At 39.2% G+C, this 21,575-nt stretch overlaps 1 protein-coding gene across 2 annotated transcripts in view; it reads right to left on the reverse strand.

Annotated features, from left to right (window-relative positions):
* The window catches only part of LOC105467705 (phospholipid-transporting ATPase IB-like), a 111,193-nt gene that overhangs the window by 68,285 nt on the left and 21,333 nt on the right, over positions 1–21,575 (reverse strand). Inside the window, exons 4-6 of one of the 2 annotated variants that reach the window (XM_071070075.1) lie at positions 15,580–15,640; positions 15,296–15,393; positions 14,992–15,048 (exon numbers count right to left, since the gene is read on the reverse strand). In XM_071070075.1, the coding sequence (XP_070926176.1) occupies positions 14,992–15,048; positions 15,296–15,393; positions 15,580–15,640 (216 nt within the window). Of the gene's footprint in view, positions 1–12,913; positions 13,022–14,991; positions 15,049–15,295; positions 15,394–15,579; positions 15,641–21,575 lie in introns of both variants that reach the window. The other variant, XM_071070078.1, reaches the window with a different exon arrangement.

Genomic DNA, 21,575 nt, shown 5'->3' on the forward strand with positions numbered 1-21,575 from the left:
ACACTGAAAAGTATCTGTACATTTAAATAAGGCCTTCTTTCAGTTTCCACCTTTCATTGAAATCAGGTCGCAACCATTACAGAAGTATTGTGACTCAAAATTCACATAGGACGACAGACAAAAGCAACCTAGATTTCTCTTTAGCCAAAGAAATGCCAAACACGTATGATAGCTGGTTGCTCAAAGTTCATAAAATGGCTGGCAAGATGGCCAAATAGGAACAGCTCCAGTCTGCAGCCCCTAGCGAGACCAGTGCAGAAGGTGGGTGATTTCCGCATTTCCAATTGAGGTACTCTGTTCATCTCACTGGGACTGGTTAGACAGTGGGTGCAGCACATAGAGGGCGAGCAGAAGCAGGATGGAGTGTCACCTCATCCAGGAAGTGCAAGGAGTGGGGGGCCAAGTGGCAGGGCCAGACTGCCTCTCTAGATTCCTCTTCACCTGGCAGGGCATCTCTCAAAGAAAGGCAGCAACCCTAGTCAGGAGCTTATAAATAAAATTCCCATCTCACTGGGACAGAGCACCTGGGGGAAGGGGGCAGCTGTGGGCATACCTTCAGCAGTCTTAAATGTCCCTGCTTGCCACCTCTGAAGAGAGCAGCGGATCCTGACAAGGAAGGCTCTATCAGCACAGCACTCGAACTCTGCTAAGGGACAGACTGCCTCCTCAAGTGGATCACTGACCTCCGTGCCTCCTGACTGGGAGTGACCTCCCTACAGGGGTTGACAGACAACTTATACAGGAGAGCTCTGGCTGGCATCAGGCTGGTGCCCCTCTGGGATGAAGCTTTTAGAGGAAGGAGTAAGCAGCAATCTTTGCTGTTCTGCAGCCTCTGCTGGTGACACCCAAGCAAATAGGGTCTGGAGTGGACCTCCTGGAAACTGCAGGAGATCTGCAGAATAGGGGCCTGTTAGAAGATAAACTAACAAACAGAAAGCAATAACATCATCATCAATGAAAAGAACCCCCACATGGAAACCCCATTCAGAGGTCATCAGCCTCAAAGATCAAAGGTAGATAAACCCATGAAGATGAGGGAAAACCAGCACCAAAATCCTGAAAATTCCAAAAACCAGAGTGCCTCTTCTCCTCCAAATGATTGCAACTCCTCTCCAGCAAGGGCACAAAACTGGACAGAGAATGAGTTTGAGAAATTGACAGAAGTAGGCTTCAGAAGGTAGGTGATAACAAACTTCTCTGAGTTAAAGGAGTATGTTCTAGCCCAATGCAAGGAAACCAAGAACCTTGACAAAGGTTATAGGAACTGCTAATAACCAGTTTAGAGAAGAACATAAATGACCTGATGGAGTGGAAAAACAGAGCATGAGAATGTTGTAAAGCATATACAAGTATCAATAGCCAAATCTATCAAGCAGAAGAAAGGATATCAGAGATTGAAGGTCAACTTACTGAAATAAGATGTGAAGACAAGAAAAGGAACAAACAAACCCTTCAAAAAATATGGATGGACCAAACTTACAATTGACTGAGGTCCCTGAAAGTGATAGGGAGAGAGTCGGAAACACATTTCAGAATATTTTCCAGGAAAACTTCCCCAACCTAGCAAGACAGACCAACATTCAAATTCAAGAAATGCAGAGAACACCACTAAGAACACGTTCAAATTCAAGAAATGCAGAGAACACCACTAAGAGCACATTCAAATTCAAGAAATACAGAGAACACCACTAAGTTGTTATTGAGAAGAACAACTCCAAGACACATAATCTTCAGATTCTCCAAGGTTGAAATGAAGGAAAAAATGTTAAGGGCAGCCAGAGAGAAAGGTTGGGTTACCTACAAAGGGAAGTCCATCAGACTACCAACAGATACTCTGCAGAAACCCTAAAAGCCAGAAGACAGTGGGGGCCAATATTCAACATTTTTAAAGAAAAGAATTTTAAACCCAGAATTTCATATCCAGCCAAACTAAGTTTCATAAGTGAAGAAGAAATAAAATCCTTTCCAGACAAGCAAATGCTGAGGGATTTTGTTACCACCAGGCCTGCCTTACAAGAGCTCCTGAAGGAAGCACTAAATATGGAAAGGAAAAACTGGTACCAGCCACTGCAAAAATATACGAAAATATAAAGACCAGTGACACTATGAGGAAACTGCATCATCCAACGTGCAAAATAACCAGCTGGTATCATGATGATAGGATCAAATTCACACATAACAATTTTAACCTTAAATGTAAAAGTGCTAAATGCCCCAATTAAAAGACACAGACTGGCAAACTATATAGTCAAGACCTATCAGCGTGCTGTATTCAGGAGACCCATCTCATGTGCCAAGACACACATAGGCTCAAAATAAAGGGATGGAAGAATATGTACCAAGCAAATGGAAAGCAAAAAAAGCAGGAGTTGGAATCCTAGTCTCTTATAAAACAGACTTTAAACAAACAAAGATCAAAAGAGACAGAGTAGGGCATTACATAATGGTAAAGGGATCAATGCAACAAGAAGAGCTAACTCTCCTAAATATATATGCACCCAATACAGGGGCACTCGGATTCATAAAGAAAGTTCTAAGAGACCTACAAAGAGACTTAGACTCCCACATAATAATAGTGGGAGACTTTAACACCCCACTATCAGTATTAGACAGATCAATGAGACAGAAAATTAACAAGGATATTCAGGACTCGAACTCAGCTCTGGACCAAGTGGAGCTAAGAGACATCTACAGGACTCTCCACCCCAAATCAACAGAATATACATTTTTCTCAGCAACACATAGCTTGTATTCTAAAATCGACCACACAATTGGAAGTACAACACTCCTTGGCAAATGTAAAAGAACAAAAACTATAACAAACAGTCTCTAAGACCACAGTGCAATCAAATTAGAATTCAAGATTAAGAAACTAACTCAAAACTGCAAAACTACATGGAAACTGAACAACCTGCTCTTGAATGACTACTGGGTAAAAAACGAAATTAAGACAGAAATAAATAAGTTATTGAAATCAATGACAACAAAGACACAACATATCCCAACCTCTGAGACACAGCTACAGCAGTGTTTAGAGGGAAATTCATAGCACTAAATGCCCACGTCAGAAAGTGAGAAAGATCTAAATTCAACACCCTAACATCACAATTAACAGAACTAGAGAAGCAAGAGCAAACAAATTCAAAAGCCAGCAGAAGACAAGAAATAACTAAGATCAGAGCAGAACTGAAAAAGATATAGACACAAAAAACCCTTCAAAAAATCGATGAATCTAGGAGCTGGTTTTATGAAAAGATTAACAAAATTGGTAGACCACTAGACAAACTAATAAAGAAAACAACAGAGAAGAATCAAATAGACACAATAAAAAATGGCAAAGGGGATATCACCACTGATGCCACAGAAATACAAACTACCATCAAAAAGTACTATAAACACTTACATGCAAATAAACTAGAAAATCTAGAAGAAATGGATAAATTCCTGGACACATACACCCTCCCAAGACTAAACAAGGAAGAAGTCAAATCCCTGAATAGACCAGTAACAACTTCTGAAATTGAGGCAGTAATTAATAGACTACCAACCAAAAAAAGTCCAGGACCAGATGGATTCACAGTTGGCTTCTACCAGAGGTACAAAGAGGATCTGGTACCATTCCTTCTGAAACTATTCCAAACAACAGAAAAAGAGGGACACCTCCCTAACTCATTTTATGAGGCCAGCATCATTCTGATTCCAAAACCTGGCAGAAACACAACAAAAAAAAGAAAATTTCAGGCCAATATCCCTGATGAACATTAACATGAAAATACTCAATAAAATACTGGCAAAATGAATCTAGCAGTACATCAAAAAGCTTATCCACCATGATCAAGTTGACTTCATCCCTGAGATGCAAGACTGATTCAACATACACAAATCAATAAATATAATCCATCACATAAACAGAATCAATGACAAAAAACACACGATTATCTGAATAGATGCAGAAAAGGCCTTCAGTAAAATTCAACACCACTTCATGCTAAAAACTCTCAATAAACTAGGTATTGATGGAACATATCTCAAAGTAGTAAGAGCTATTTCTGTTAAGCACATAGCCAATATCATACTGAATGGGTAAAAGCTGAAAGCATTCCCTTTGAAAACAGGCACAAGACAAGTATGCCCTTTCTCACCACTCCTATTCAACATAGTATTGGAAGACCTGGCCAGACCAATCAGGCAACAGAAAGAAATAAAGGTATTCAAATAGGAAGAGAGGAAGTCAAATTGTCTCTGTTTGCAGACAACAAGATTGTGTATTTAGAAAACCCCATCGTCTCAGCCCAAAATCTCCTTAAACTGATAAGCAACTTCAGCAAAGTCTCAGGATACAAAATCAATGTGCAAAAATCACAAGCGTTCCTATACACCAACAATAGACAAGCAGAGATCCAAATCATTTTTGAACTCCTATTCACAATTGCTACAAAGAGAATAAAATACCTAGGAATACAACTTACAAGGGATATGAAGGACCTCTTAAAAGAGAACCACAAACCACTGCTCAAGGAAATAAGAGAGGACACAAACAAATGGAAAAACATTCCATGCTCATGGATAGGAAGATTCAAGATCATGAAAATGGCCATATGGTCCAAAGTAATTTATAGATACAATGCTATTGACTTGTATCAATAGCTACCATTGACTTTCTTCACAGAACTAGAAAAAAAAAAAACCCTACTTTAAATTTCATATGGAACCAAAAAAGAGCTCGTATAGACAAGACAGTCCTAAGCAAAAAGAACAAAACTGGAGGCATCACGCTACCTGACTTCAAACTATACTTCATGGCTTCAGTAACCAAAACAGCATGGTACTGGGACCAAAGCAGATGTATAGACCAATGGAACAGAACAGAGGCCTCGGAAATAACACCACACATCTACAACCATCTGATCTTTTTTTTGTTTGTTTGTTTGTTTTGTTTTGTTTGTTTTTTTTTTGTTTTTTTTGAGACGGAGTCTCGCTCTGTTGTCCGGGCTGGAGTGCAGTGGCCAGATCTCAGCTCACTGCAAGCTCCGCCTCCCGGGTTTACGCCATTCTCCTGCCTCAGCCTCCCGAGTAGCTGGGACTACAGGCACCTGCCACCTCGCCCGGCTAGTTTTTTTTTTTTTTGTATTTTTTAGTAGAGACGGGGTTTCACCGTGTTAGCCAGGATGGTCTCGATCTCCTGACCTCGTGATCCACCCGTCTCGGCCTCCCAAAGTGCTGGGATTACAGGCTTGAGCCACCGCGCCCGGCCCAACCATCTGATCTTTGACAAACCTGACAAAAACAAGCAATAGGTAAAGGATTCCCTATTTAATAAATGGTACTGGAGAAACTGGCTAGCCAAACACAGAAAACAGAAACTGGACCCCTTCCTTATACTTTATTAAAAAAAATTAACTCAAGATTGAATAAAGACTTAAATGTAAAACCTAAAGCTATAAAAACCCTAGAGAAAACCTAGGCAACACCATTCAGGACATAGGCATGGGCAAAGACTTCATGACTAAAACACCAAAAGCAATTGCAACAAAAGCCAAAATTGACAAATGGGATTTAAGTAAACTAAAGAGCTTCTGCTCAGCAAAAGAAACTATCATCACAATGAACAGGTAACCTACAGAACGGGAGAAAAATGGTGCAGTCTACTCATCTGACAAAGGTCTAATATCCAGAATCTACAAGGAACGTAAACAAATTTAAAAGAAAAAAATCAAACAAACCCATCAAAATGTGGATGAAGAATATGAACAGACACTTCTCAAGAGAAGACGTTTATGCATCCAACAAACATATGAAAAAAAGCTCGTCATCACTGGTCATTAGAGAAATGCAAATCAAAATCACAATGAGATACCATCTCATGCCAGTTAGAATGGCGATCATTAAAAAGTCTGGAAACAACAGATATTGGAGAGGCTGTGGAGAAATAAGAAAGCTTTTACCCTGTTGGTGGGAGTGTAAATTAGTTCAACTATTGTGGAAGAGAGTGTGGCGATTCCTTAAGGATCTAAAACCAGAAACACCATTTGACTTTTCATAATGTACATAAAAAATAAACACTGTTGTTTGAAACCTGCTTTACCATACGAAAGATTCGGCTCATGGACACAAGATTGCAGTTCAAGCACAAAGTCTGCTTATTCCTTCTAACTCTCCATTTATTGTTTAAAAATTAAATTGCATTGCAGGTTAAGTCACTTCAAATAAAATTTATTAAGTGCAAAATGTTCAGGAGTGTTAACCATTTCTCAGATGCCTGGTTTATTATCGCTGTAGGTGCTATCCAGAGTCACAAAGTGAGGACACTCACAGCTTAGAGTCTGACTCCAGGGGAAATTCCAGCTACTCTGTTCCCTGACTGGCCAAAAAGCTGATTCTTTCTCTCTAAGTCTGTTTCCTGAGGTTGCAGATTACTGAATGAGCTGATGCTAAAGTTATTATGCATGTAATTGAGTACAGTAAAAACATATTTTTATAAATATATTCTGTCTGACACACAGTAATTTTTCAATAAACAACAAAGTCTTATTTACATGCCTTATTTTCCTTAATTTCCATAAAAAATCCAAGGATATTATCTCCTTCATACACCTGAAAAGCTGAGGCTCAGAAATAACACAAGCGTGGCTAATATGGACAATAGACTCAATGTCATAAATGATTTAGGCATTAGGTAATTGAGTTCAAATCCTACTTTCACCGTTACAATTTTAACTGAATAGAAAAGAAATCAGATTCGGGTCACTTTAATTTGGAAGGATTCAAGAGAATCCAGAGGCAATTTTGATAAAGGTGCTGTGCTCATCACTGCGTATAGAAAGAACCTGAAACCACTTTAAGTCGCTTTCAACTTTTAAAAATCTACTTTATTTTTCATTTGTTAATTAGGAAAAGAAAACCAAAAACAAGTTGGTATTACAGGTAACAATGACAAGCAATTCTGTGACAAAATTGTTGTCTGATGGACGCCTGAGTTTTCTGATTTTAGATCCCAAATATTTATAGGCTATGAGAACGTACCTCGCTAGCACTGGTCAAGTCCATGTTTTTGACTCTTTTTTTATTATCAGTGAAGAGGGCTTTTTGTTATAGTTTTCATTTTTTTTTTTTTTGTTCTAGAAATTGCCTCAGACAGGGATTGATGTCAGGAGGCTTCAAGAAGAGAAATATACATGAATGGGGGACCCCAGGGTGCAGGTGACAATAGTCACAGGTATGGGAGAAACCAGGAAATCTTGCCATGTTAACTTTGCTCATCTCATCATGCTTTGTATTCAGATAAGAATGTCATCCAGAAACACAGCATGTTACTTCTTGTAAGTGAGTCTTACTGTTCCACAAAATATACAAGTTTAAAAGTCAGAATGGAAATTAGACTTCAACAAATAATTCAGCCAACTTCAATATTCAAGAAAACTGTACAAAAATATGCCACAATGTTATTTCAAACAGAAAGGCAAGCCTCTACTGATGGGACTTCCTCCTTGATGAGGCTGACTGCTCCTCACCAGACAGGCCTCGGGTTTCTGAAATATGATACTTGAAGAAAACTGGACTGAGTCTATTCAATATTGTATTTGAGATTAATTCCAATAAGCTTAAGACATGCCCGTTAGACATTTTCCAGGATGTTACTGCCTAAAAAACTAATAATCGCAACACTAAATAATTCTTTACAAGGTTTGTAAACCAATCTGCAACTTTAGGTGTAGTAAAACAGTTAAATATGCTATAGTAAAGATTTTGTTTTTAAAAAGCATTTACTTCCTTGACTGACCACGTGCTTGTGAAGCTAAGGAAACACCTTGACAGTCTCAGTTGGGTGGAGAGAAACTTCCTTGGCAAGAGCTGCCCAAAATGCCAAGTCACACACAGCAGACACTCTCTGAGTGCCCCATTTGGGTTGGGCTTTGAAGCTGGCTTTATACAGGGTGTCAACAATCACACAGAGACTTTTAGGTTTTGTTTACTTGTCAAATAATAAAGCTATAAAAAAGACTTTTGGTTTTGTTTGCTTTTTGTCTTCTAGTCTATCTTTCATGCCAGCAGTAGGATTTTGAGGGTGGTTTTCCTCCTTTGGCTGAACCATTCCCAGCATCACAGTAGCAACCACAGCATTCAGAGGAGAAAGCTGTCTCTTTGATGGATTCTTTTAGGAGCACACTTGCTGCTATCCCAGAAGCCCCTGACAAATGTGTCCCCATGTCTCTTGGCTTCATGAACCAATCACTACAGAAGGCATGGGATTAAGTTTTCCCCAGGAATAAGGGAGAAAGTCACAGCACATATGGGAACAATTAGGAAAGGGTAAAGAAGAATGGATGCTAAGGCAAGCGAACATGGCCCCACACCACAGAACTTAACCCGAAAACAAGTGTTCTCCTGACCTTAGGCAGATTCTCACTTCAAATCTCTCCTCCACTGACATTCTCAGCTGTATCTTCAGTGTATCATCTTCTCCTGTAACACCCGATGACAGCTAAAACATTCTAATGGAGTCTTTAGGGGTTTTGGAGCAGTGGTTCTCAAAGTTTAAAGGAAAGAATGACCTGAAGATTTATTACAATTTAGGTGCTGGTGTGCCACACCCAGAGGTTCCAAATTCACTCTGTGTGTGTGTGAAAGAGAGAGAGAGAGAGAGAGAGAGGGGAGAGAGAGAGAGAGAGAGAGAGAGAGAGAGAGAGAGAGAGAGAGAGAGAGAGAGAGAGAGAGAGATTGCCTGCAGGTGGAGGGGTTGTCATTTTAACAAGCAATCCAGATGATTTGAATGCAGGTAATCAATGGAGAAACATTGATTGCTGAGAAACATCCAATTTAGAACCTATAAAATGTTAAAACTATGTAGCCAAAAGAATTTGGAGTTTAAATCACAGCAATCTTTCTATTCATGAAGGTTTAAAAATTCATCACTCCAGGAAAAAGAAGAGCATGCGTGTTTTAGATTTTCCACAGGTTGTTATATATTTTCCAGAATCCTCTCAGATAATTAGGGTGAGTGGTATTATTCTGACTTGGCTGATTGGGAGATTAACGCAGGTAAAGGGATTTGCGAAAGGTTAACTGCCTGGGGCGTAAACCCTGCCAAGCCTCCTGACTTTTGTACAGAGGTCAAGTAACATGGCATTCCCTCTACCACTACTAAAGTCAAAAGCATTGAGAAAAGCATGCATAAAATATAAACACATTTCCTAATCTAATTTTGGATCAAGATTTCCTCATCTCTCCAACTCTCTATCAGTAGGCAACTTTGGGGGAGGCAGTGAGCTAAAAAGAATTTAGTCATATTCTACCTTTAAGTATTTGCCTTGGGGACCCATTACGGGGAAACTTATATCTCACAGATATGTTACTGGGGGAAAAAACATATAGTCCCCTACAGAAAAACATTATCACATATTTTCCATAGCTGAGGGTTTGACTGGCATTAATCAGGACAGATACAATCTGAGTTTTTAACTTACTATAGATATAAGCTTGAGAAGAGACAAGGAAAAACAGGGTTCCTTTTAAGATACCATAAATGTGGCATACTTTCTAGAGAGGAAGGATGCAGATGGCTTCTTTGATTTCAGAAACTTCAACTGGAACTTCCTAATGTGTTGTCTGGTTGGGTTTCACATACCATATCATGAGATTCTTTACAAAAGATAAAGACTCTTTGACAGCGAAGAAGAATTCTAATTCTACAGTCTATCTTTTCCTTTACCATCAAGAGAAAACCTGCATTCTCCCCCCTGAGAAAAACTCCAAATATCATGGACAAAACAAAGAATTCTTTAATCAAATTAGTATAAGAACCCCCCAGCAGAAACAGTGCATCTTTTTGAAGGTTAAAGATGTTATAGGCCAGGCACAGTGTCTCACGCCTGTAATCCCAGCACTGTGGGAGGCTGAGGGGGGTGGATCTCTTGAGGACAGGAGTTCGAGAACAGTCTTGCCAACATGGTGAAACCCCGTCTCTACTAAAAATACAAAACTTAGCTGGGTATGGTGGTGGGCACCTTTAATCCCAGCTACACAGGAGACTGAGGCAGGAGAATCACTTGAACCTGGGAGGTGGAGATTACAGTGAGCTGAGATCACATCATTACACTGAAGCCTGGGCAACAAGAATGAAACTCTATCTCAAAAAAAAGTTATGAATAGAGAAAATGTTTTGTGTGTCAAATCTCTGGCTTCTGGGTGAAAAATACCATTTGCTATTACACAGTTTAATTGTAAAGCATTAAAATAACCATGTTTATTTGCCAAAAACCTACTGTTTAATGAACTACAAAAAATGGTTTATAAAAATCACTAGAAGCTGGCCAAGTGTGGTAGTGCATGCATGTAATCCCAGCACTTTGGGAGGCCAAGGTTGGTGGATCACCTGATGTCAGGAGTTTGAGATCAGCCTGACTAACACGGTGAAACCCCATCTCTATTAAACATAAAAAATTACCCAAGTGTGGTGGTGCATGCCTCTAATCCCAGCTACTTGGGAGGCTGAGGCAGAAGAATCATTTGAACCTAGGAGGCAAAGGTTGCAGTGAACCGAGACTGCGCCATTGCACTCCAGCCTGGGCAACAAGAGCAAAACTCACTCTCAAGAAAAAAAAAAAAAAAAAAAAAAAAAAAAACATCAGAAGCATTATTCAAATAGTAATTTTAAAAGCATGGTGGCTCACACCTGAAATCCTAGCACTTTGGGAGGTTGAGGCCAGTGGATCACCTGAGGTCAGGAATTTGAGACCAGCCTAGCCAACATGGTGAAACACCATCTCTGCTAAAAATACAAAATTAGCCAGGCGTGGTGGTACACACCTGTAATCCCAGCTACTCCAGAGGCTGAGGCAGGAGAATCGCTTAGAACCTGGAAGGTGGAGGTTGCAGTGAGCAGAGATCTTGCTACTGCATTCTAGTCTGGGCAACAGAGGAAGACTCTGTCTAAAAAAAAAAATAAAATAAAAGTCTTTTTGATAGCAGAGTTGTGCAGCGGAAGCGTGCTGGGCCTATAAAAAGCAGTTTTTTCTAGAATACCCTTCATTTCTGAGCATTCACCAACCTAGAAACCTCGACAAATGGGCTTAGTTTGCCAATCACAAACCAAGTGACCCATCCTGTCAGCTGTCACTGTCCTCTAAATTAGAAAATTGTCTGTGGCAATCAGCTGTGGCCCTGTTTATTGTCCAGTACCAAAAAATTCCCCAAATAAAATATTTATCATAGCAGATCAACCCTGAACCAGAAGGAAGAGAGCACAAAACAGATATTCTAAGCCCCAGTACCTTACCAAGATTGTTGTCTTATAGCCGACACTTCGTTTTGTGGGGCTAAATCATACTGCTTTAAAATAGAGTTGCTTTCTTTAAACACACACAGTTTCTTTGTTGGAAATGCTCATTTTGCTACACAACAATCTTCTGGGTTTATTCAATCTCCTCTAATTTCCTCTATTGTCTGAATTTGGAAAAGAACTGAAGAGCACATTAGACATTTGTCCTCTTTTCTTACAAAAAGCAAAAATGCATTAGAGGGCAAGCACACCCACTCGTGCAGGACAGGTCCATCCCACTTAGCACCCTCAGCGGAGGTCCTCTGCACCCTGGGATATTAGCCAATTGAGCCACCAGGTCAAAAGGCAAGCAACACTACTCAGGGCTACCTCACAAAAAACAGCTGCTGGACACAGTCTAGACTGCAGTCAACCCAGGGGTTTCATTTACTTCTGCAGAGTAAGTGAGGCAGAGATAGCAGACAGCTGTGCCATGCACAGACCTGCCCCTAAAATATGTATTCCTGGGTGGGAAACACCAATTAAAGTCTGACCCACTGTTCTTCCCTTTCCACTGGGTTCTGTGCCCCAGCATGAACATCCTCCTTTAAACGTGGGTGGAAACACCAGTGCAAACATCAATCTACTCAGTGCACACCCCTTGCAAACAGTTGCCCCTCGGACCTAGAGTTGTGCAGTCTGGCCTGCATCTGGAAGGAGGCCCAAGCAGGCCTTGGTAATGGGCATTTGGCTGTTTGAGAAAGAGGCCTGGGTTCCTGGGAGCCCAGAGAACACACTAGAAGGGGCTGTGTGCATCACAGCTTTTCACTCTGTGCAGAGAAATACACCCAGCGAAGGAGGGCCAGTGCAGAGGTCCCTAAAACATAGGGCCCAGCAGCCTGTTTTGGGGGTCTAAGGACAGGACTGCTGTGGGCAACCCCAGGGTGGGGTCTCTGGGATGAACCTGGAGACCTGTGCTTGCACAGCTTCCTTGGTAAACTGAGGAGGTGTGGACCACAAGACTGCCAAGCTCCTTTCTATCCAAACTTGATACTGTGAGATTCCATGATCCAGTTTGTCACAGTTGATGGCTCAATCTCATGCACTAGAAAAAGGTAGTATAAAAGAAAAAAATAAAAAGACATTCAAGTGAGTATAAAGACCTTTAATCTCAGCCTCTCTAGTTCAAAGAGATACTGGTTCATAGAGCTGTTAGATTTAACTTCCACAGATGACTCAACAGAGGATAACTACTAATCAGAGTACAACATCAAAACTGTAACCCATATAATCACTGGATTATGAACAACTCAAAATAGCTCCAGTTTCCAAAGGGCCATAAAGTGTACATATCAGTATGATGTGCAATTAACACATAATTTATTATGAAAATGTGGACATGCCAGGTAAGTAAGGGGGTTTAGGTTGACTTTTTATAATACTTTAAATTTAAAATGCCATTTCTGTGGACTAGATGACATCTTCCAGATTCTTTAATTTGGTTTACCTCCTGATAGATCCTGATAGAAACAGGTAGCACCAGCCTCTACTGAACCTCAATACAGTTGCAAAACACAGAGAGCCTGCTTGCCTACACATGGAGAAACATTGTTATCACAAGACACAGAAGGCAAACTTCCCATCTGGCATACTTACCTGTCCTCTCATATTTAGTGCAATAAGAATGGGGGACCAGATGGTTAAGTAGATGCCAAAGAACACCAGACCAGTCAGTGTGCTTCCCCAGACAGTCAGATGACTGAACTGCAGAGGAAAACAGTCACTTAGACAAGGCTTCTCGGCTGGACTGGCAGATTCACCCGAACTCTACCTGCCACAGAATGCCTGCATCCTAGCTAGCTCTCCTTATGGAAAGATTCTCATGACTCATAGCTTACTGGGGAGGTCAATCTTCCTAATTCCCTTGTCTCAGAATTTTTAACAATGACTTGAAGTTATGAGTGTCCCCAAAGTACTCTGAAGACGAACATGCTTTTGCTGTTCTCTTAAGATTTATACCATAGTGACGCGGGCCCCTCTCAATTCATGGCAAGTGTTTGCTCCAACCTAAGGCTGTATACAACAAAGATTCATTAATCTGGTAAGAGAGTGGCTGAATGGACAAAATCAGTAAGATGTTTTTATTGATCATTTTGGGACTTCAATTGTTCTGTTCAATTTGCAAAGAATTTTTTTTTAAATCTGAAATGGATATTGCCTCTTAACAGTGTTTCTTTAAGCATCTACTGAGTTGTTCATTTTTCCTCCTTTGTCCTCTTAATATGATGATCCTTGATTTCTTTCTTTCTTCCACAACACACAATCTAATCTATATGCAAGTTCTGTTAGCTTTTAAAAAGATAAAATAAATCCAGGCTCTGACCACTTCTCACTGCCTCCTCCTCTAACATCCTAGGCTAAAGACATCATCACATTTAACCTGGATTAATTGCCACTGTCTCTTAGGGCAGTGGGCCCCAACCCACAACACAGGCCATGGACTGGTAGCAGACCATGGCCTGTTAGGAACCAGGCTGCACAGCAGGAAGTGCACAACAGGTGCGCAAGCAAAGCTACATCTGTATTTATAGCCATTCCCTATCACTGGCATTCCCACCTGAAGTTCTGCCTTCTGTCAGATCAGCAGGGGCACTAGATTCTCATAGAAGCATGAACCCTATTGAGAACTGTGCATGCAAAAGACCTAGGTTGCATGTTCTTTCTGAAAATTTAATGCCTGGTGATCTCTCACTGTCTCCCATTACCCCCAGATGGGACTATCTAGTTGCAGAAAAACAAGCGCAGGACTCCCACTGATTCTGTATTATGGTATATAATTATTTTCTTATATATTACAATATAACATATAAAAGAAATAAAGTACATAATAAATGTAACGTTCTTGAAGTATCCTGAAACCAGCTCCTAGGAGACTCATGGAAGTCCTCTTGTCCATGGAATAATTATCTTCCATGAAACCAGTCCCTGATGCCAAAAAAGTTGGGGACTGCTATCTTAGGAGATTACCTATTCCACATTGACTTATCACCTCATACTCATTTTTTTTTAGCAGAGCATTTAAACATCAGGCAGGTCATGATACTTCATGAGAGACAAAAATAAAGATTTAGATATAATCTTTAAATGTTGGAAATAATGAAAATGTCTAAAATAGGAGACTGCTGAAATAAATGATGGAACATCTATAAAACTTAATAATCTATAATCATAAACAATAATTGTGTTAAATTATATTTTAAGGCATAGAAATTGTGTCTAATCTTTTTTTAATAATAAAGCCTTGTGTTCTGTAATGCATCATCTTATTTAAAAATACACACACACACAGACATAGAACAATGTCTGGAAGGATCCCCAGCAAAGCATTAGTAGTGACTGTCTCTTGATAAAATTATGGAAATTAAATTTTTTTAGTCTTTCTTTATTTTCTATATATTTGGGTATGTATATGGTTTTTGTTTTTAAAATGGGGCTTTACATTTGAAATGAGATGACTGTTGTAAGCTTAGAGGTGTATTAGGTGCCAAGCAAATAAATCACCAAGAGAATTTGGATTGCAAATTTGCTCCAATAAAGATCAATCCACAATTTATACATATCAAATTTGAAATAAGATAACCAGATGTTGTTTATTGTTTTCCCTAGGCTTAGAAATAAATCATAGCATGAAAATGTCTATACTGAATAGAGAAACAATTCTAGACAAAACTTACTTTAATCCAAGCTGTAGTCTCAAAACCAGCTTTCTGAAAATCAGTAACAAGAACATACTGTGGAAAGACAGAAGAGTTTGAAAAAACATGATTTTCAGTGAGTTATTTTTACTTTCCATGAGAAATTCTATGTCTCCACTCCAGATCTGCTTTCTCCAAGTCAGCTCGAGTTTGAAAATATAGCCATCTCAGCAGCTAACTCTCTAGGGGTTTGTAGGGAACATACAGGCAGAGTCACTTCCAGAAGAGCTTTCAATCTAGTGATGGGCCTTCTCATAAATAGTAGAGAAAGACTTTCTGTTACCTTGGATGATTTGAGAAACACCTCCATTCTGAGTGTTGCTCTCCTTTGCAGGTAGATGTGAAATGGTCATTTGAAGAACGGGGAAATCTGCTAATCACCTGTCAAGAAACTTTGACTTTGTATTTCATAACCATTCAGGCCTTTAAAGGATCTATCAAATATATTTTGAGGAGTTAAAATAAGGAATAATAACAAGGGAGGTCGTATATATAGGGTTTAGAGAAAGAAGTACAAGTCACACATGAGCTACTTAAGAATGGCTCAGCAAACAGAGATAAACTTACTGTGTAAACAATATTTTCAACAAATAGATAGGCAGTGGCATGACCACTGGTCAACACGTATCTGAAAAAGAAAGAGGCTACTATTAACTTCCTAGATCCTGAGCATGGCCACCTATTTTATTCAAAATATTAAACATGGAACTTTAGGAACATCTATAAACTTACAGAGGCATTTCAAAATCCCATTCTCTGTGATTCTAATGCTAAATTTTGTTTCTAGTGTTAAAAGTTTTTCATCTTATAGTCTGTCTAAATGAAGCGAACAAAGTCAAGCTTTCAACAAACCAAACAACCAAATACTTGATCTGCATTGGAATTTCCATTTTTATGAAGATTAAAATTTCTATTTATCCAGTTTTTTATGAGAAAGGAATAAGAAATTATTAACCTATTTTGATAAAATGCCAACATTGAACCTTTTTCCAAGTGTTCATTTATGATTCATCTTTAATTTTTTGCTAAATTTGAATTATGGATCAATAAAAAGATAATTATATGAATATAAAATCAATTTATAATGACTGAGTTCTGAAATAATTTGGGGGGATATTTACCACTCATGTTCTTATTTGTAACTATATGAGCTTCTGGAATCTATCAGTTGGAGGAATGCAAGCAATCCAATGAGAGATGTTTAGAAATACAGGAAGGATTTTGAAGCTTCAGTTTTCCTCTCGTCTTGTTTTTTCTTTTCAAGGATGTCTATGACAATGTATATGACAACCACTAAGGCAGAACTCTAGTAGAGTTGCCTAATCATGTCAACTAGACCCGCATGGAGAAGTCTGATTTTTATCCTCAGGGGTCAGAGCCTATTTTTAAGACAAGCCACAGTATCTTTGTGTTACATAGCCAGCCACTTTTTATTCTTTTTTTTTTCAACTTTTATTTTAAATTTGGGGGTACAAGTACAAGTTTGTTACAAAGATATATTGTGTAATGTTAAGGCTGGAGTACAAATAAATCCATCATCCAGGTAGTGAGCACAGCACACAATTGGTAGTTTTTCAACCCTTTTCTCTCTCCTTCTCTTCTCCTGTTCCCCAGTGTCTACTGTTCCCATCTATAAGTTCATGTGTACTCAATGTTTAGTTTCCACTTATAAGTGAGAACATGTGGTATTTAGTTTTATTCTTTTTTATACTCAGTCCAGATTTGTAGCTCACAGGCTGGGTAGATAAAGATTTTTGTGTTCAAATTTCCAACCAATAGCAGCTATACGCACATATCTGGGCCTGCCAATTTTCCCATTTGCTTGTTGAAGAATCAACTCTTATGAAAAAATCAAGATCTGTTTATTTTCCTAAAACAGTGTAATGAATGGAATCATAAGTAGAATTGGGTAACCATGGGTCTCTGAATCCAGCTCCCGGGCACACACTTTCTCCTGCTTCTCAACAGTTAAGTTTGTGGATAAGGGAAGATTAATCATAAAAGCAATATCATGGGCTGCCCTAATACAGAGGGCCTGCTGCTAGGTAAGGTAAGAGTTACACTAGGAGAACAGGGAGAGATAAGGCCACTGACTTAAAATGGAACAATCCCTAATCTTAGGGGAGAGGTGGAAAATAGAGCCTAGAGCTTAGGCAGGACTTTATTAAAAGGGAAGGAAGGGAGCAAGTTAAAAAAGGAATGGACAGGCTAAGCTAATCCCGAGAATGCAGCAAATCAATGTATTAGCAAATAGCTATTCAAAATTGTAGGAGTTTACATTTTAGTAACTGGCCTTAAGATTGGTTTTAGTAACAAGCACGATACTTTTTTTTTTTTTCTTTTTTAGTTTTCTCTGTCTTTTTTTTGTCCTTTTTATAATGGAAAACTTCAAACATACACAAAATGGCAAGGATAGTACAACAAATTCCCAGGTATACATAACCCAACAATAACAATTGTAAGCATTTGGCCACTCACGTCTCTTTAGCTCCCCCACCTCCTCCCTATCCTCCCAAGTTCCCATTGAATTATATATCATGTCATTCATAAATAATTCCATATATTTAGTTACAGCTCAATGAATTTCCACAAAGTGAACATGCTCATGTAAACCACACCTGCACTGGGAAATAGAAATTACAAACACACAGAGCCCCCTCTGCAGTACTCTCTTAGTCCTTTCCTCACTACTTCCCAAAACAGTAGCCACTATCACCTATTGTGAACTTTGCATATATGGATTCATAGAATATGTGTATTTTTTGGTTTGGCTTCATTTGTCTAACATTGTTGGTAAGATTTATCCATGTTGTTGAACATAGCCATAGTTTGTTTATTTTCATTGCTCTATAGTATTTTATTGTAAGAATACACTACAATTTAGTCATCCATTCTACCACTGATGCACAACTGGGTTGCTTCCAGCTCTTGACTATGACAAATGCTGCTGCTATGAACATTCTTATATGTCTTTTGGTACACACTTGTATTCATTTCTGTCGGGTATATCACAAGTATGAAATTGGGTCTTAAAATATGTATATATTAACTTCATCAAATGCTGCCTAAGAATTTTTTGAAGTGGTTGTGCTATTTTACCTTTGCCAGTTCTAGTTGCTCCATATCCTTGCAGTCACTTGACAGTGTCTGTATTTTTTATTTTGACCAGACTGGTCTATGTGTCATGGTATCCCATTGTCACTTTAAGTTGCATGCCCTTGATGAAGACATTTTCTGATGCTTAATTGGCTCTTTGAATATATTCTGTAACTGATTTGTAGGCATTTTTCATATATTTTGGATATAAGTTTTTGATTGGACATAAACATTGCCAATATCTTCTCCCACTTTAACTTGCCTTTTCTTTCTCTTAATGGTGACTTTCTTAACACAAAGTTCTTAATTTTAATGTAGTCCAATTTATCAGACTTTTTCTGTATAATTAATGCTTATTTAGTCTTAAGAAATTTTTGTCAACCTCAGTGTCATAAAGATATTCTCTTATGCTATAGAAACTTTGTTTTTTGTTGTTGCTTGTTTGTTTGTTTGTTTGTTTTTTGAGATGGAGTCTCACTTTGTAATCTAGGCTGGGGTGCACTGGCATGATCTTGGCTCACTGCAACCTCCTCATCCCGAGTTCAAGCAATTCTCCCGCCTTAGCCTCCCGTAGCCTCCCGAGTAGCTGGGACTATAGGCACCTGCCACCACGCCCAGCTAATTTTTTATATTTTTAGTAGAGTAGGGGTTTCACCTTGTTAGCCAGGATGGTCTCAATCTCCTGACCTCGTGATCCGCCCGCCTCAGCCTCCCAAAGTGCTGGGATTACAGGCATGAGCCACTACTCCCAGCTGTTACAGAAGCTTTATAAAAAAATTTTTAACCTTTCACATTTAGCTTTATAACCCACCTATACTGACCTTTGTTTATGATGTAAGATAGGGGTCAAATTCTTTTATTCCCCCATAATGATATCCAAGTGATCTACTAACATTTATTGAAAAGATTATTGTGGCCTCACTACACTGCAGTTTCACCTTTGTCATAAATCAGGGGATGGTATAAATATGAATTTGTTTCTGGTTTCTTTATTTATATGTCCTTCTGCTAATATCATCTTATTTTAATTGTAATAAAGATGGAAACACCTGATGGTATACATTCTTGAGCTCTGCTCTTCTTCAGAACTTTCTTGATTCTTCTCGGTCTTTTACATTTTCAAATACATTTAAAATTAGCTTGTCAATTTTCAAATTACCTGATAGGATTTTGAGTAGGATTTCATTCAACCATTATTTAATAAATATAAATGACTTATTTACAATATAGAATCTTTCTGTTCATAAGCATTTTGTATCTTTTTTATGCATATGATATGTATATCCTTTTTTAAATTTTTACTTTAAGTTCTGGGATACATGTGCAGAACGTGCAGGTTTGCCACATAGGTATACATGTGCCATGATGATTTGCTGCACCTATTAACCCGTCATCTGGCTTTTAAGTCCCACATGCATTAGGTATTTGTCATAATCCTCTCCCTTCCCTTCCCCTCCAATCCCTGACAAGCCACGGTGTGTGATGGTTCCCTCCCTGTGTCCATGTGTTCTCACTGTTCAACTCCCATTTATGAGGGAGAACATGCAGGGTTTGGTTTTCTGTTCCTGTGTTAGTTTGCTGAGAATGATGGCTTCTAGTTTCATCCATGTCCCTGCAAAGGACATGAGCTCATTCTTTTATATGGCTGCATAGTATTCCATGGTGTACTCTAATTTGTATATGTACAAATTAGATCTCAGGATTAAGAAACTCACTCAAAACCACAAAATTACATGGAAATTGAACAACCTGTTCCTGAATTACCACTGGGTAAATAATGAAATTAAGGCAGAAATAATGAAGTTTTTTGAAACCAATGAGAACAAAGAGACAATGTACCAGAATCTCTGGGGCACGGCTAAAGCAATGTTAAGAGGGAAACTTACAGCACTAAATTCCCACAACAGAAAGCTGGAAAGATCTAAAATTGACCCCCTAACATCACAATTAAAAGAGCTAGCTCCTCATAGATGGTGTCTTCTTACTATATCTCACATGGCACAGGGGGCAATGAGCTCTCTGGAGTCCCTCCTATAAGGACACTAATCACTAATCCCACCATTTGTGAAGGGTTTGCCCTCAAAACCTAATCACCTCCCAGAGGCCCCATCTCTTAATATTATCACTTTATGATTTTGGGTTTCAGCATATAAAATATAGGGGTATGGGGGCACAAACATTCAGATCACAGTAGAAGGTTACCATATTTACTGGCCAGGATCGGGGTGCCCAGTGTCCTGAACCCCTCATCACAGTCTGGCAAAGAAGAGTCAAGTTCAGGCATCCCCATCCCCATCCCCACTAAAACACTTCGCATAGCCACAGCAACTCAAGTCCTATGCCTCTGCTTGATCCTGGCCATGAATGCTCCTTCTCTGAATCCTTCCTCACACCTCCCTGACCTGTATAGCCATCCCCTACTTATCTTTCAATAACTTCAATATCACTTCCTTGGAGAAGATTCTCTTGAACTTACTAAACTATGCTCTTTTATCATATAAGCTCTACCTACAGACCCCAGGACTCATCACATTGGTAAATAAGCAACATGTACACATTTTTTGACCATCAACTCTGACCTTAAGTAAGGGCCATCCCATTACTGGGTATATACCCAAAGGATTATAAATCATGCTGCAATAAAGACACATGTACACATATGTTTATTGCGGCACTATTCACAATAGCAAAGACTTGGAAACAACCCCAATGTCCATCAATGATAGAGTGGAATAAGAAAATGTGGCACATATACACCCACCATGGAATACTATGCAGCCATTAAAAAGATGAGTTCGTGTCCTTTGTAGGGACATGGATGGAGCTGGAAACCATCATTCTCAGCAAACTATTGCAAGGAGAAAAACCAAACACTGCATGTTCTCACTCAAAGGTGGGAATTGAATAATGAGAACACTTGGACACAGGAAGGGGAACATCACACACTGGGGCCTGTCGTGGGGTTGGGGAAGGGAGGAGGGATAGTATTAGGAGATACACCTAATGTAAATGACGAGTTAATGGGTGTAGCACACCAACATGGCACATGTATACATATGTAACATGTGCACGTGTACCCTAGAACTTAAAGTATAATGAAAAAAAAAAGAAAAGAATCAATTGAGAGCACCCCTGAATGGTGGGTGAAATATAATAAAATGTCAAAAACTAAATAGAGTCAGGAGGAATCCATGCAGGGATGGAGAAGGACAGCCTAGCATTGGTTTTCAGCACGTGAGCAGAAAAAAATTCTGCCTAAAAGGGCAGCTTGGCACAAAACATCTGAGAAAGACAGGGGTGAAGACAGAGGGAAAGCAGCAGAGGCAACCTGATGAAGGATGTTGAAGTCCCAGAGGGAGTGAGGACTCGCCTAAGGGCAGAGACACAAGAGACTGGTCACACAGAAGGGTACTGAACAAATAAGTGAGTACAGCAGGTCCTTGAATAATGGCACTTCATTATAACAT

This window comes from Macaca nemestrina, chromosome 9 (assembly GCF_043159975.1).
Source record: "Macaca nemestrina isolate mMacNem1 chromosome 9, mMacNem.hap1, whole genome shotgun sequence".
Taxonomy (NCBI): domain Eukaryota; kingdom Metazoa; phylum Chordata; class Mammalia; order Primates; family Cercopithecidae; genus Macaca; species Macaca nemestrina.